The sequence below is a fragment of the Mustela lutreola genome, chromosome 7 (assembly GCF_030435805.1).
Source record: "Mustela lutreola isolate mMusLut2 chromosome 7, mMusLut2.pri, whole genome shotgun sequence".
In the NCBI taxonomy this organism is placed as follows: Eukaryota; Metazoa; Chordata; class Mammalia; order Carnivora; family Mustelidae; genus Mustela; species Mustela lutreola.
Window position 1 is genome coordinate 106,194,277 of NC_081296.1, and position 17,772 is coordinate 106,212,048.

The 17,772-nt window shown below is 36.9% G+C and overlaps 1 protein-coding gene across 5 annotated transcripts in view; it reads left to right on the forward strand.

The window, feature by feature from the left end:
• FRMD6 (FERM domain containing 6) overlaps positions 1-17,772 on the forward strand; it is a 73,994-nt gene that overhangs the window by 40,477 nt on the left and 15,745 nt on the right. For 4 of the 5 annotated variants that reach the window (XM_059182082.1, XM_059182081.1, XM_059182083.1 and 1 more), the window contains exons 3-9: positions 2,997-3,087; positions 6,383-6,486; positions 7,934-8,010; positions 10,206-10,392; positions 12,366-12,521; positions 15,545-15,610; positions 16,458-16,526. In XM_059182082.1, the coding sequence (XP_059038065.1) occupies positions 2,997-3,087; positions 6,383-6,486; positions 7,934-8,010; positions 10,206-10,392; positions 12,366-12,521; positions 15,545-15,610; positions 16,458-16,526 (750 nt within the window). The remainder of the gene's footprint in view (positions 1-2,996; positions 3,088-6,382; positions 6,487-7,933; positions 8,011-10,205; positions 10,393-12,365; positions 12,522-15,544; positions 15,611-16,457; positions 16,527-17,772) is intronic. The other variant, XM_059182086.1, reaches the window with a different exon arrangement.

Genomic DNA, 17,772 nt, shown 5'->3' on the forward strand with positions numbered 1-17,772 from the left:
AGTGGGGAGCCTGATTCCTCCTCCTCTCTCTCTCTCTCTCTCTGACTGCCTCTCTGCCTACTTGTGATCTCTCTCTGTCAAATAAATAAATTTAAAAAAAGAAAGTAAAGAAACTTCTCTCAGTTCTGTTTATGTCTTTAAACATAATCCACTGATTGCATTGTATATCCGTTGTGTTCATGTAAACACTTATCCACACATAGGATATGGAACGAAACCTTCCTGACCTCAGGTAAGTGGAAGGCAGACTAATCTGTCTTCATGAGGAATTTTATTCATGAAAAATTTAGAATTTTCAAAGAAATTAATTTGTACTAAAATCTCAGCTGAGGAACGTTAGGAATAACACTTCTGTTACAATTGTACTATGTGATTGTGAGAATTGAAGGTTAGCATGTAGCATCCTTTCTGACACAACATAGTAGCTGCTATTATTACTTTAATTCCTCATCAGAGATTAATTTTACGTGTCTTCACTTCCCTTATTTTGCAAAATTAGTGCAATATCCTCACAGGATGGTCAGGACTATGGATTGTATAGCCGTCTGTCATCATGATTAAGGAGGGTTTTTAGAGTCATAGGGACCTCACTTGAAATCCCTACTCCTTGACATACTCTATAGCCTTGGGCAAGTTAGTTGGTTTTCTTGTTTGCTTCATTGTTTGTTTTGTCTTTTTTTTTTTTTTTTTTTTTTGCTTCTGTTTCCTCATCTATAAAGTAGAGATAATCTTCCTCTCCTCATCAGGGTCATTGTGAGGATTTAAAGATATAACATGAATAAACCGCTAATTGTAGTGCCTGGCAGCTGGGAATTGCTCAGTAAGTGAGCACTTAATAGAGTAGCACTTGTTTTAATTTCTCTGAGCTGTTTGTTCATTTCATTAGGGAGCTCTGTTAATGAAGCTCAAATGGAAAATCTGGACTCCCTCTAGGCCTATAAGATTTTCTTATTCCAGGGCACGTATACTCCCCTGCCATGTCCAGACTCCTCTCTAGCAAGCTGTTGAACAAAGGAAGGAGGAGGGACCAAGTTAAGTAGTGTGGAGGCCCCTCATTGCTAGAAAACCAATTCAGGGCTGCCAAAGGTCTTTTTCCACAGTGTTATCTTTGTATTCATACGACTGCAGTTGATATTTGTGGTGTTGTTGTCTAACAAATTAACTGTAGCAAAAACAGTTTTATTAATGGTCTCATTTTGTCCTCATTTCTAAATATTTTTCAAACAAAGATAGTTTATTCCTTGACATGTGTGGTTGATATGATAGTGTTGTCTTTCTGCATGTGGGGTAAACTTTGTTTTGATCCTTCTAGTTTCTCCATGAGTTTGAACTAGTAGGGGATGTTTTAAATGATTTTAATCATCAAGTAAATGTTAAATATGGAAACTTGGTAAATTTTGATAATAAAATTATGGTAAATGTACAAAAAATTTTTGAGTAATATAAACAGTGGCCAAGAGTTTATACCTGTTCACTAAGACTAAAGGAACAAGTCTTCTTTTTTGGGGGAGGGGGATATATTTTAAACGTGCTTGCTCAGTAACAATGACATTTATTTATTTATTTATTTCAAATCTTTATTTATTTTAGAGAGAGCATGAGCAGGGAGAGGGGCAGAAGGAGAAGGAGAGAATCTTGGGCAGACTTCCCACTGAGTGTGGAGCCTAACACAGGTCTCGATCTCAGGGTCCTGGGATCATGATGTGAGCTGAAACCAAGAGTCAGACCCTAAACCAACTGAGCCAGCCAGGCTCCCAAGCCACTGACATTTAGGACCAAATGCTGCTTTTATTACCACGTTCCATATGGAGTGTATTTTTAGATAATACTTTAATTCTTAATAGCTCATACTCTATATAGCACTTTTTAAAGCTCCATTGCCCCTGAAGATTAAAGAACTTGAAAAATTTCACAATCAGCTAAAACGTAGCCTTAAAGACTCATAATATGCAAATACAAATAACTCAAGCTTGTTTTCACAGCAGGTAAGACTTCAGAGCCACAGCCTTTCTTAATTACAGTTTTAAACAAGAATACTACTTACTTGTAGTTGTTAGAGGTTTATCAGTAGGCTCCAAATACTTGATTTAAATTTAGCAGAGCAATAAAAAGTATGTGGGATATATATATATATACACATATATATACACATATATATATGGAGGAAATGTACAGCATTATTTGAATAGCAATTACACAGAGTTACAGCATGGTTTGTTTGTGTACATAGTTTGTGGTTTGTAATTTTTCAGTTAACTTTTTATCATGTTTTATCCTAAGAGCTTTGTTTATGACATTTAAAAATACAGTCAAAACTAAGGATTAAGGTTTCCTTGGATGGTATGACATTTTAAATCTTAAATTTGTAGTATATTATCAAGAAGAAAAGCTTCCTTGTAAAGATACTTGTCTGACTCAGCTTTTGATAATCTGAGTAGCCTGTTTTGGATACCTTCTGAAATATTTATTGTGCACCATGGTTTTAGAATAAGACCTTGTCCGTGTGTCCTAAGATTTATGAGTCTTGTACAAGACAGTATTGGTACCTTACTACCATTTCATAAACATTTGTATTATGATAATCATTATTGAAACACAATACAGAGTAAAGCAATTTCCTTGAACCAACGGTTGTTTCACTAGTGTTGCTTGTAGTTTTAAGATGTATATTTAGGGTGGATTAAATTGCCTGATTGTGGGGGTGCCTGATTGGCTCAGTCAGTTAAGCATCTGATCCTGATCTCAGAGTCATGGGATCAAGCCGGCATCAGACTCCCAAGTTCAGCATGGAGTCTGCTGGAGATTCTTTCCCCCTGCCTCTCCCTCCCACTCGCTACTCCTCCCACTTGAAAGCTTGATCTCTCTCTCTCTCTAAAAATAAAATCTTTTAAAAATAAAAATTAAAAAAATAAATTGCCTGATTGTGGCTCAGTGAGTGGGTTTGGTTTACTTGCTATCTCAAGTTGTGTTGTGTTGTTTTGTTTTTTTCTCTACAGGTTAAAATTTTGTGTCACCAGTTGCTGGTTCAGGTGTGTGACCTACTCAGGCTAAAGGACTGTCACCTGTTTGGACTCAGTGTCATACAAAGTAGGTCTTAGTCCCATCTGTGATAGAATTTAGCCAACTATCCCTGAGGAAATGATGTTTTATAGCTGTAACTTAATTTAGGCACATGGTGATAAGATTGTGATTATCAAAATACCCATAAGCTGGTCATTATTTTTAGTCTAGTATTCATTTTTAAAATCTTAACTGATCTATTTCTTTTAAGATTTAGTATTTTAGGCCATGTATTATAGTTTGAACTTAAAAATGGGTTCCTTTGTAGGAATCTAAATTTTGTGGTTTGTTCTTTTGTGTTTTAATGAACCAAGCTTGGTTTTTGTTTCCTTGCACTCTGGGAGCAGCTGGAGCTAGTAGGCAATTTCTTGAGTGTTTTTATAATTTCTTTTATGATTTTTGACATTAAAGCATTAAAGCATAAGAAAAATAACTCTATTCAAGTTCTCTTACTCTTGACTATATAGTATAACAAAGTGATCTACTAATTTGCTCCTATTTTCTGTTTTCCCTCTTCACACCTTCTCTTTTTTCCAATTAGCCTATATGACATGGAGATAAGGGATCAGTTTTTTCTGTATATTTTCTGTAAAGGTTTTCTCCACATAAAGGGCTCAATACAAGTCTCTTCCCCACCCCACCCCCATAATATCTTGAGTTAAGTTACTGGGATTTATCTGCAACAATTCCTGATGAGCTTTATTTTTTTTTTCCAAATCACGTTTTTAAATTTCTCTAGTCTTATGTCAAAAGACATATCTTTTATATCTTTGTTTAGTTTTTCAAGAATACGTTTTTATGAAATGTACTTAATTATATTTTATACTTCTTTATGGATCGTATTCTACTACTGGAATTGGTTTAAATTTAAAGGTTTATGACATGTTGAGAATCTGGTTAGTACCATAAAATGCTTAGATCTGCCAGGTGGGAAAGTGTGTCATGATCAGCTGATAAACAAGGCCGTTCTCCACCAAAATGTGAACCATTTTCAGTTGTCTTTTTAGGAGAGGCCAGAGAACATGGAGCAGGGGGCAACTCAAGAACCAGTGAATCCACTATTTGCTCTTCAGTTTCTTCCTGTAATAGTTAAAGTGATAAAACTACAAATGCTTAGCCCCATCCTTCTAACAGTGTATCCTTCAGTCACTCTTTTGAGGAAGGGTCCAGGAGAAATAAGATGCCCTATAGATTCTAAAAAACTTTCCTTTTATTCTAAACTCAAAGTTGATTCTTTTAATTCTATGACAACAGCCAGACTGTTGGTCTGTGTCGTTCAACAAGTCAGTCTAATAAAACCAGTTTACAGCTTCCTTAGATTTCAAAACGAGAGTCTTTAAGATACCTTTTTTTTAAAAGAGAGATTGTAGTGTGGCAAAAGAACATTGGAAAAGGAATCAGATGACCTGGTTCTAATTGTGGTTCTACTGCTAGCTAGCTGTGTGGCTTTAGAAATATCACTTGACTTCTCTTGACTTCACTTTTCTCACAGGTCAACTGGATATTACTGCTTCACCTGCTTTGTCAGATTTTGATATGTGCTCTTGAATTCTTAAAATTTAAGGCCATGCTCAACCTGTCAGATGGTAGAGATGTGGTGGTAGTTTAAAAGTATGTGCTATTACACAGTGAACAGTCTCAGTTCTGTTTATTATATTGCTTCCTCAGATGGCAGCTCAAGCCAAACTCAAATCCTATTCAATAGGAAGGTTGTCTGGTCTTGTTCATTTCATGTTAATTGGTGGCATATGAGAGATGGGAGATAATTTAGTTGATCTGATAAGTGGATTTAAGTAGCACCCTTTTTTGTCCCTGGGACCTTTTTCCCTATCCCTTTCATTCAAATTGATTGGATTAATATGTCATTTATAAACAGTAGCTCTACCCTTCCTATGGTCTTAGGGCTCTTTTTCCATCAACCCCCCTCCCTCCCCCCACCTCCAGCGTTCAGACAGGAGTGACAGTGTGGTCAGGCTTGTTATCCTGGGAGTAGTCAAACAGACACTACATTTTTATGCAGCGCTTTCCATGAGCATACTCCCTTAGTGGTGTTTAGAAAAAAGGAATAAACTTTTTAAAAAAGCTTAAAACTTTGGGAGCCTAGGTGGCTCAGTGAGTTAAGCTGCTGACTCTTAGTTTTGGCTCAAGTCATCATCTCATGGTTGTGGATTGAGCTCAGCAAGGAGTCTGCTTCAGATTCTCTCTCCTCCCTTCCCCTTCTGCCCCTCTCCCTGCACACACGTCTGCTCTCTCTCTAAAATAAATAAAATCTTTTTTTTTTTAACAGTTTTTATTTATTTATGACAGAGAGAGAGAGCGAGAGAGGGAACACAACACAGAGGAGCTGGAGAGGGAGAAGCAGACTCCCCTCTGAGCACAGAACCTGATATATGGGGCTTGATCCCAGAATGCCGGGATCATGATCCTACCCAAAGGCAGACACTTAATGACTGAGCCACCCAGGTGCTCCAATAAATAAAATCTTTAAAAAAGAAGACTTAGAACTTTGAGATAGGAATGCTGAAAGGTTTTGTTGTGAAATATCTCTTTTAAAAGATTTTCTTTGGGAAATCTGAAAATTTTAATATTTTTACCAGCTTGTCTTAACATGTTTAGATCATTTTTACATGAGTTTTCAACAATCATAGTTTGTGCTCATCTTAAGAACATCATCCCCTTGAGGAAACACTTTGGCATTCTTTTTTTGCATGAGATTCTTCTCATTCCACAGGATCAATCCCAAAGGCAGTGAGAGCAATGGCTTGCCATTTTATCAGGCTGTGTTATAGTGGAGAATAGAGAAGCAATAGTCTTAAAGGCTGTTGTTCACAAATTGTGGGTCAGGCCCCTCACTTAGAAATAGGTAGTTATCCTCAATGTCCCCTAATTTCTTACATAGCAGTTAGGATGGTGTTTCTGCCCTGTTTCATTATTCTGCATCTCTGATGATAATACTCTGTGAACTCAACAAAAGCATGTTTCTCTAAGAGCAAGGAAGCTCACAGTGCTGGAAGTTTGTGCATTAGGATGACCATAGAAACTAAGTAAAAACAGGAGGGAGAAGCTATTGTTTCTTCTAAATATTACAGATTTTTAATAGTATGTGTTCTGTATTGAAAATGCAAAATAATTCATAAAATAGCTCAGTAATGTCTAACCAACCTTTTGTCTTTTAGTATCTTGTTGAGTTTTTGTGGTACTGTGTGACTTCAGAACACATTTACAAATCTTGAGGCTTTAAAAAAAAAAAAACCTGTCTTTGTATATATTCTTTTCTTTTAAACCTTTTCTTTGTCATCTTGTCTCCTTTTTTAATGTGCAGATAATGAACATGTCTATATGGAGTTGTCACAAAAGCTGTATAAGTATTGTCCAAAAGAATGGAAAAAAGAGGCCAGCAAGGTACGACAATACGAAGTCACTTGGGTGAGATTACATTTATAAGCAAAATTATTTTGATTTTTTAAAGGGTTTATTTTAGCTGTTATACACTAGAAAAAATATTAAATTAAAAAATTTTAATTCATAAAAATATTTTGTAGAGAATGGGAAAGGGAAATGAATAATTAAGTTCCACAATATCATGTTAATCAAGTGTTAGGAGCTTATAGCATATAACAGTAGATTTCAGATCTCTGCTTATATATGAGTGCCTGGGTGGCTCAGCTACTTAAGTGTCTGCCTTAGGCTCAGGTGGTGATCCCAGGGTTCAACGAGTCCCACTTTGGGCTCCTTGCTCAGCTGGGAGGCTGCTTCTCCCTCTCCCTCTTCCATTCACTCCCCTGCTTGTGTGCATGCTCTCTCTCTCTTTCTCTCTCTCAAATAAATAAATAAAATCTTTTTTAAAAAAAGATATTTTAGGGGCACCTGGGTGGCTCAGTGGGTTAAAGCCTCTGCCTTCGGCTCAGGTCATGATCCCAGGGTCCTGGGATCAAGCCCCACATTGGGCTCTCTGCTCAGCAGGGAGCCTGCTTCCTCCTCTCTCTCTGCCTGCTTCTCTGCCTACTGTGATCTCTGTCAAATAAATAAATAAAATCTTTAAAAAAAAAATCTCTTAAATAATGTTGGATAATAACTTTGTAGTAATTTTGGGACAATGCTTTGAAATGAAAACCATGGAAAAAATGCTTACTCCTCTTTTGTGACTCTATTATTAGCTGTCAAAACTGATGTTCTAGAAGTTACTCATAATTTTTTAATCTACTTTTACTAACCTTTGATACTTTGTTACTTTTTGTTTGGGTGATGTCTTTATTTAGTAAACATCAATTCCGTTTACATTGGGAGATCATTCACAGGGAGTTCACCTAGTGTTTCCAGGACCATCCTAGTAAATCAGGAATAAATCCCTAGTGTCTAATCCCAGATCCTCCAATTTGTATTTTAAGAATTCTTGGGATAAACGGGAAGGCTTCTTGAAAGCCAACTACAAAGTAAGGCACATTAAAGCCTAAATAAACAAACAGCATATTAGGTTTTGGTATGTGGAATGTCAGAGGAACAAGAGAACATTTGTAATGAGGAGCAAATGGTCACCACAGGGGATAGAGCTGAGAGAGGAGCTGGATCTCAACTAGAAATTTCCACCGGTATTTATTTTTATCTTCCCTTGTGTTGTCATTGGCATTACGGTGAATGAGTATCAGATACGTGATGATGCTTTATAACTTCCCAGGTTTGCATGAACTTGGTATCCATCCATATGGGACAGTTATCTGTCCTCTGCCTGCCTCTACTACCCTCTCCCACATTAGAAGTAGATAAAACCTTTCAAGACTCTAAAACTGTCCTGTAAATAATGGTATTTTGTTGATTTGGAAACCCCTTGTAGTAACTAAAAATATATTGCTTTTTATATGTGTCTTTGTTTTAGGGTATTGACCAATTTGGACCTCCCATGATCATTCACTTCCGTGTGCAGTACTATGTGGAAAATGGCAGATTGATCAGGTATGAGGACAGGAATTCTATACCTTTACTCTCCTGCAACACTCACCTTCTAACATACTGAATAAAGTCCCTGCATGTGTTTGTCTCCAGCTGCTATGATAAAAATTCCAAAGGGGAGGAATAAAAAAAAAAAAATCTTTTTATACACTCATGTATCCTCAGTTCCTAGAACAGAGGTTCAGTAGACACTAAATAAATATTTGTTGAATGAATGAATGATAAACTATCGATAAAAATGTTAATAATATCACTGCCGCACATTTTCCATACTCCACGTTTTTTATAACAAATCAGTCAACAAAAAGATACTTCATTCGAGAAGGAACTAGCATTTTTGTGAAGAATAGAAAAACTAAAGGATTCTATTCTTTTCTGGGGGTAGGGAGGGGAGTAGTAGGGCAAGCAAGCAAGAACTCTGCCCTATAAAAATGCATGGTGTTTATACAGCCTGGTTTTCTTTTCACTTTTGGGGTCTTGCTTCTGTTGTTGGCAGTAGCTTTAAAGCTAAGATTACACCCACTGGAGCTTTCCTGTGAGAATCCTAGATGCAGTTTGGCAAGGGCAGGTGACTGATTCTTTTTCCGGAAGTGGGTGCGTGAACAATACTATGCTCACGATACAGACCCAGAATTTACCATCTCAGAAGCTCAGTTTATCACTTTTATAGGAGGGTTCAGTGCCAGAAACTTTCAGAGGTGGTGGTTTTGTTGACCCATAGAAAATACGGGAAATGTGGACTCTGTTTTATTTCTTTACTTTTAAACTCTGAGAAACACCATGTAAAAGAGACAGATACATTTGGCTAATGAGTTATATGTGAAGTTCACTCTTAATATTTGTATTTTGTAATACCAATATTTTAAATTTAACAGTAAAAAATATATGAACCCATAAATAATTTTTTTAAAAGGCTAAGAAACTTTTTTAGTTACTACAAGTTTATGTAAAGTTTTTACTTATTTTACCTACTAAGTGTGGAATGTGCTGAAAAGAAGCAAAATATGTTATGTAGCCACTAATTAACCCTCTGGGACTAATGAATGTTTAATTCTCCACATTTTTCTGTCCTTTTCCCCAGGGATGAACTAGTCCAAACACTGTGTGGTCAGCATTATAAAAAGAAGTGTTCTGGAGAGTATTCTGTCCCAAGGGGGAAAAAAGTTACATAAATGCCTTATTTTTAAACTTTTCATACTTAAACACCATCTTAGTTGAAGTCAACCCATGTTTTTATTGTCATCAGCTAATGAGCTATGAATCTCAGGTAAACATTCGACCTAAAATAATAGGAAGGCAAATAAACTCCTTAAACACACACACACACACACACACACACTTTTTTTTCCCCTTGCATTTTTACTTTGATCACAAGGCATCCCATTTGCCTGTGACATTTTTTGGAGCTTGACCATGTTTTCCCCCGGTCAGCACTTCTTACTGTATGTATTTAATGGGAACTATATTTATTTCTGACCTCAACAGATTGTAATGAGTGCATTATTAGTATTTCCATTGGTGAGGAGCATCATGATTGTCATAACATGTGCTTATAAAACCACACCCATAAGGTAACATCTGCTTAAAAAATAGATTTAAGGCACACTTTTTTTCCCAGTTCATTCATTCTGAGAAAGAAAAAAAAATGTAGAGTTAAATAAATTTTTTAATGGGCACATAAACAGAAATATTTTTAAAAGGGCCTTAGAGTACTTGTAAACCAAACCAAAAGAGAACAGCAAAACATTAGAGCCAGGATTGTCCCTTCAGATTTGTCCTTGTTTATGAAATATGTGTAGCATTATTACAGCAAAATAATTTTAATGTGGACAACAAATGCCTAGGCTTCTATACTAATCCTTCTTCAATGAAATGTTTACCATATTGGAGTGGAATGATTCAGACCTTGTTTCTATTCTCTGAATGAATCAAATGTTATAGGCCTCTGGAAATGGTATGTTTGCTGTTGGGTAGTCTAACTTGGAGTTCTGCCTCCCTGTGACCTGTGTGAGACAGCAATCAGGTATTAGCTATAACCCTCCCCCCTTTTTTTCATGGAGTTGATTGGGGGGAGGGAAGAAGAGGGAGCAGAAACAGAAGAGCTCTTGTCACCAGATGGATAGCAGGATTTGGGTTCTGTTTACATGCCATCAGATTGTTCCATCAAATGTGAGTTCGGTTTTCTTTTATTTTCCCAGTGACAGAACAGCAAGATACTATTATTACTGGCACCTGAGAAAACAAGTGCTTCATTCTCAGTGTGTGCTCCGAGAAGAGGCCTATTTCCTGCTGGCAGCCTTTGCCCTGCAGGCTGATCTTGGGAACTTCAAAAGGAATAAGCACTATGGAAAATACTTTGAGCCAGAGGCTTACTTCCCATCTTGGGTAGGCACTGTTTTCAAATTTTAAAGTGTTTTCTCTAGCACATTTCTAGTTCATTATGCTGCTACTCGTGTTGCTTCAAGAAATGGGAACCCAGATGTTTGTGGCCAGGAAAACCTTTCATGATGCCCAAATATAAATTTAACACTTGAGAGCACTGTACACATGATCTCTCGATACAGCTCATCTGCTCCTTAGAGTTAACAGGCAAGAAGATTGCTATCCGTACTAACTAGGGTGCAACTTGGAGTTGCTGGCCTGCTTTTGGCATTTGCATTGTCTTTGCTTTCTTCTTATTCAAGCTTCCATCTTCTTCCCTTTGGAGGGAGAAAAACATAACTCTAAAAAGTCAGATCGTGGGCGCCTGGGTGGCTCAGTGGGTTAAGCCGCTGCCTTCGGTTCAGGTCATGATCTCAGGGTCCTGGGATCGAGTCCCGTATTGGGCTCTCTGCTCAGCAGGGGGCCTGCTTCCCTTCCTCTCTCTCTGCCTGCCTCTCTGCCTACTTGTGATCTCTCTCTGTCAAATAAATAAATAAAATCTTTAAAAAAAAAAAAAATATCAAAGTACTCACCCCCACCCCCCCACCTCTGGGCTCTGTAAGACTCTCGACAGAACATTTTGCATCTCCTTTTCAAATGATATGTTTATCTTTTTCCTCAAGTAAACTGTTGTTTAGTATCTTCTGAAGGACAGGCACAAACGTCACCTTTACTGTTTGTTCAGCATTTCAGAGTGAGGTGCTCCACGTAAGTTTTTGTGGACAGATCAACAGTGCTCCAGTTGTTGAAGAGAAACCACAAAAGGTGTCAGGCTTTTACATATCAGTGTCTCTGATTAGCCCATATTTTCATTGCCTGGTTGTTGTCAGGTAGTCACTGAATCTTGGTCCTTTAAAAATCCGAGCTCCCTGTCAGGGCACCACAGCCTCCAGTATGCTGAGATCTGAGTTCCTTCAATCTTTGGGATCACCAAAGCCACCTACTTTGGTGACCCTACAAATACTATTTTCTGTGAGTTCTTTGACTGAAGAAAGTTTGACAAATGCTCACTTAGGTGATCTCCATGTAAAAGGAGGCTAGAAGGAAAAAATCTGTAACTCTGAGTTCTCAGCAAAACCTCTTAAATGGCCCAGTAATTGATCATGTATAATTCAGTAGGAAGAAACATAATGTCAGTATCTGTAAAAACATTTTCAATCTAAAAATTCTTTAATTTTGTTATTCTGATCGTTTTAAGCACTAATCTTTTTGCTGCCTTCACATAATTCTTTCCATATTTTATAATCCTCATTGAACTAATCAGCACCTTTCTTAGTCTGAAGCTGCTGGCTACTGTATATTTGGGGCATTTAAAGGCTCAGGCTACTGTCCCATGAAAACCTGAGCCATGGTGAATTGTAATGAATGCTTGAATGAACTTGTTTTCTCACAAGTATTCAAATTGAGCGTTCATAACAGCGTTTTATGTAAAAACCAGAAATGTTTCGGAGAATTCCTCTCAGTCCCCTGCCTTCTTTGGATTAACATTTAGAACCTCCCACTCTGGCTGTAATTTTAGAAGAGTTAAGTAGGATCCAGAACCTGAAGATAATGTTGACAGTCAGTGTATTTCATGGTACCAGTCATTTTGCAAGTATAAACAGTGATGTGTACCAAATTTCGCAAGTTTGCATGTTTTTTTTTTCTCTCCATGAGTTTAGAGCCAAGAGAACATATTTTTCTCATTTCTTGTGATTTTTCTTCTCAGATATGCAGTATTACAGCTAAATCGTCTTTGTAGCTTCTAGTATTAGCTGATTCAGCCTAGTAAGATAACAGATGGTGAAAATGGAATGAAAGTGGGAAATTTCCTACTGGAAATTAGCCAGTTTACATGGCCTATTTTAGGTTCTTGTCCTTTCTTCATTTTGGGGGTGAGGGTAGGACTTCCATCCTTCCAACAAATGTCACATTGCATGCCCATTGTATTCCAACAGGTTGTTTCCAAGAGAGGGAAGGACTACATCCTGAAGCACATTCCAAACATGCACAAAGATCAGTTCGCACTGACAGCTTCTGAGGCTCATCTTAAATACATCAAAGAGGCTGTCCGACTGGATGACGTTGCCGTGCATTACTACAGATTGTATAAGGTACTGAACTGTAGTGTGTCTACAGCTTCTGAGCAAAAAATACCTTCTCGATTAGAAGAAGCTTTTATTAAAATTTGTCATTTCATTTTTTAATGGTCTTTTTATATGTAACTTTTTAAAAAATTTATTTGAGAGAGAGACAGCGCACAGGCCCACAGGCGAGGGTGGGGGAAGGGACAGAGGGGAGGGAGAGAGAGAACTTTGAGCAGACTCCACACTGAATGTGGAGCCCTACACAGGGCCCGATCTCCTGACCCTGAGATCACAACCTGAGCTGAAACCAACAGTTGGACACTTAATCAACTCTGACACCCATGTGCCCCATTAAAAGGGCTTTAAAAAAAAAAAGTTTCAGGTGAACTCTTGTCGTAGGTCAGTCTTGGAGTTAATGATGCTTTTTCTCAGGCCTGGAAGCACAATGGAATCTTTCTTCTTCAGTGGTTCTAATATTGAGATAAAAAGTGGCTTCAGATCATGAATCTGGCTTTTCAGTGATTATGAAATAGTTATTTTTCTCTTTTCCAAATCTGCATGTCTGCCTTGGGGACTAACATTTGCAACTTATTTGATTAGTAATTTTTAATATTCCTCAGAGTGAAGCCATACTTCATTGTATCCACAAATAAGAACCACCACAACAGCTAATGTTTATTGAGTATTATTTCCTTGGGGCACACTTTATTTATTTATTTTTTTAATTATCACAATTCTGTAAGATAGAAACTGTGATATTCATTTTGCAGAAGAGGAAACAGACCAAAGAGCACAAAGCTAGCAAGTGGCAGAGCCAGGATTCAACCCAGGTCTGCCCGACTAGAAGAATTTACGGATAAAAAGTGTTAAAAACAGTGCCCAGCACTTGTTCAGCCTGATGTTCAGCTGTTAGCTTCATCACTGTTACTGTCAGGCTTTTTCTTACTACCACACCCTTTGTGGTAAGATTAGCATAACCGGACCAATGGAGGCTGGAGTATAGTTTGGATGTGTTACTGAATATTCTCCCTGGCTGGGTCAGAAAACTTAATACGGTACCAAAAAAATTTTTTTTCTTGCTTCCATGCCCAAGAGAAGCATCGTTAATGTCCTGTCACCCTCGAGAGGCATAATTGAGTTCCATAAGATCTCTTTGGCCAAATTCCTGAAGGATTGTGTGTTGTTATTTCTTTTTTTCCTTAAGAGACTTCATTTGTGACACCTCAGTGTATGAGAAAATGACATTTGATGATCAGTTTGTATTTTAAAATGTACTGGAAGCATGAATGGTGTATAAGGAAAAATGTGGCTTTAGAGTCAGATATTAGAAACCCTACATTACCACTATTATGGGGTCCTAGGCAAATACAACTCTAATCCTTGGCCATCTAGGGTTCTATACAATTCACAAGGTTGGGAAAATTCTGTGAGATAGTGAATCTGAAATGACCAGGTGGAATGTGTGGCACATTAATCAGTGCTCAGTAAATATCAACTGCTGCTGCTTTGATAGGGGAACTTAGTATTTTAAAGAATTAAGAATTCTTTAGTAAAGTAAATCTCCCCAACTTATTTTTTGTGTAAAAGTTAATCTTTTACTGGCGTACGGTGTGGTACTTCTGTATGGCATGGAAAATGACCCTCTCACCTGCTTAAAACAAGATAATTAATAATAATATAACTGAATGAAGTGGGGAAACAGATATTGGGCAGAGTTCTCATTCTTTAGAGAAATCAAGTGGCTATTTAAAATGCTTCATTTTTAAGACCCGCTTGTAAAGTGGAAATTATAAAGTAGAGAGAGGACAGGCAACATTCTGGGAAAAGAAACTCCTGAGCCCTTTTCACAGTAACACACACCTTGTGCCCACCCAGCCAGAGTTTTTATGAGCACAGTCTTATTTCAGGAAGCAATCAGAGTAGCCTTGAAGAGGAAATTGACCTAAACTCACAGTAATAGATTGGTTTCTCCTGTTAAACCTATACTGTATGTGCCTTTCTTGATGTAAAAACATACACGTTAGAAAAAACAGCCCAAATAGTGAAAATAGGCCACGTCTTGTCTTTACTATGCCAGACAAGGATGCATTTTCTAAACACATTTCTTCCCATGTTCATGGGAAAACAGGCTCTAAACAGACTCATTTATTTTTATTGAAGAATCTCATATGAAAATATTTTGGTTACTGAGTAATTTTATTTATATTCTGTTTAGAACTTCATACCTTATATCCCATTATTACAGATAAGCACTTTCAGAATACATTTAAAATTCAGAGACCATTTCAGGAATTTTTTTCCCATATGCTCATTGTAGTTTATTTTTTATACTTTATGGTTTAGCTGATAGAATGGATATCTTATTATATGCAAGTGATGAATCACTGAACTCTGCCTCTGAAACTAATAATACAATACATATTAATTAAATGAATTTAAATAAAGCTAAAAAAAGAATGCATATTATATTGGCAAGTGATAATTGAATTTCTTAGATATAAGTATTTTCTTTCCAAACTAAGAATAAAGCCTTTACATGCAGCCTTTTCTCCTCATGAAATGACACCCTTAAGTATTAGGCTGCCTCTGATTTTGGCTTCAGAGCTGGAGGGTTACACAGTTTGAAACCTATAAAATCTAGTGCATCTCAGAATATAGTTATAATATTGTATTCAATATTCTAATATCTGAGAAAAGGTAGAAAACTGAAAAATAAAGATAAGGGGCAAAAATAGTCTTGTTTATCAGAGTTTCATTAATGTAAATATTTAGAATATTATCAGATATGAGAGTGTTATATGATATAGTGACAATACTAATGTTCTGAAATCTCAGTGGCTTAAAAAGTAGAATATATCATTATTGATTTAGTATGTACTCAAGACTTTCTTAAATCTTATAGTAAAGTAGGGATGCAAAAAAATGAGCAAAGTTATTTTAGTCAAAAACTTTCTAATCCTGGAATTTCTCCTTCTGTTTCTCTTCTTTGGTGCTTAGTAGTCCATTATACTAGAAAAACGTACTTTTTTCATGTGATCTTATTTCTATAGGATAAAAGGGAAATTGAAGCTTCTCTGACCCTTGGATTGACCATGCGGGGAATACAGATTTTTCAGGTTCGTAAATGAGGAATAAGTGTCATACGGTATCTACTATGCCTTATGTTGACAAGTGCTCTTGTCTGGTCCTTTGATAGGTTCACTGGTTCATTTCTGGCCATTGCTTCCTATTTTTCTTCCAGATGTGGATGAGGTAGGATAGATAAAGTGATACAGTCCAAACCTCGACAGTAGTAAGTCCTCCAGAACAGAAAAGAATAAACAAAGATTGACCCAATTTCATCACTAATAGATCATTAATATACAGACATTCTTCTTTGTGGTTATGGATTTCAAATATTCTCTTTTATCCTCTGGAGCATTATAACTGTGTAAAGAAAAAAGTGACATTTTAATACAGTGCCAGACCAGACATTTTAATTTCCATTACACTTTTCTGATAAAGCCTGTCACTTGAATAAGTAATACCTGTCACGTTCTTGCAAGTGGGGTAGTGTTATACTGCAGCCGTCAGCAGGGGAGAGAGAATGCCTCTTTCTATGAGACCAAGGAGACTATAAGGTTCTTTTATCTTTGATTTAGGCAAATATCCAGTTATGAAAGTCTAAGTGCCTTATCTCATCTCTTGAATGCCTGAGTCTTGGACTTTTTATTTAAATTTAAGGATAGGCTCAAAGGGAAAAGATTGCCTTAAAAGACCAGATAATGACTCACTCAGGAACCCAGAGCTACAGTTTTGTGTCACTAATTTTTTCATTATTATCTGAACATCTCCAAAGAGAGTTGAGGACCCCTATCAGAGTTTAATTACTGTATTTTAGTTTTCTGGGAGAGAAGTTAGAGCCATTGTAGAGCGTCCGGCATTTTCCCCTGTAACTCTGTATGCATTATAATTTTCCCACAGAATTTAGATGAAGAGAAGCAATTGCTTTATGATTTCCCCTGGACAAATGTTGGAAAGTTGGTGTTTGTGGTAAGTTTAAAATAACCGAGTAAAGAAAAATTGCCCCGTTGTTTGTTTTTGTGGATTTTTGTTGTACCCTCTTTTGTTTTGTTTTTAAAAATAATACTGTCCCAGGCAAAAAAAGTTTGTATTTTTAAAAAGTTGTCAAAGAAGACAACTAGCTTTCTTATTTTCTTACTGTATGTGCTTTAATCCTTGCCACTCACTAAGAGTGAACCTAAAATTAAAGAATCTTACAGCAAAGGAATTACTAACTTTAACTTGTGGGTTTGGTCCCCACTGTGCTTTCCTAAGTTACTCTAGTTACAGAAGAAATGTAGTAGGGGGAGTGTACAAGATGAGTTTATCAGACAGAATTGTTTTTAAAAGCAAAGGGATCAGAAAACAGAGCCATAATCACAGGATAAATTACTTATAGCATGGGGGTTCACCAGTTCTTTTGGAGGTTGCTTCTTTTGAGCAGAGAATAAAGAATGATAACAAGATGTTTCTATTCATATCTATCTCTTTGAAACTCATCATTACAAAGAAAGGTCTACAGTTCTTAATAGCAGAAACGCTGTTATTTTTAGAATATTGAGAATAGTATTCTTTTTTCATTGTAAGAGCAAATTCATGATTTTTCCCAGCTGTTTCTCTACCTTGCCAGCTATATCTGGTTTTTGGTAGGGTTCAAAGAATTACAGTTAATGATATGTATGTCTAGTGGTCATTAAAATCCATATTTTTTTATTTGTTCAGAAATTGTTGGAAAAAATGCCCAAAGAAAGCAGGACAATAAGGATTTGTACACGTGTGCTTCTCTCCCATAAGGAAGATGGCATATATAAACAAAGGGCTGTATTGCCAACTAGCATTTGGGCACTGACTCCACACTGCCCTGTGAAGTCAAAAGATCTGTTCCTGACTCTACATTATTTTAATTACTTGGGCATACTTCAATCTGATTCCACTTTACTCATACATCAAATGGGGCCTGACTTCCTCCTCACTTGGTCTCTCTCATCCAGGCCCTTTGTGAAAGGATCTGAGCAATATGAAAATGAGGATATTATTACCCCAGTTGTCCCTGTCATGTCCCAAATTGAGTAGTAATAAAATGCATTTATGAAATTGAGTGCTTTAAGGGTCCTGGACTCCGTGGTTCCTGAATTGAGTTGTGCATTAGCATTATGTGAGGAGCTTAAGATAAAGATTTCTAGGTCTCGCCCTCCTCCTCTGAAATTTTTGATTCAGTGGATGTGGGTTGGGAACA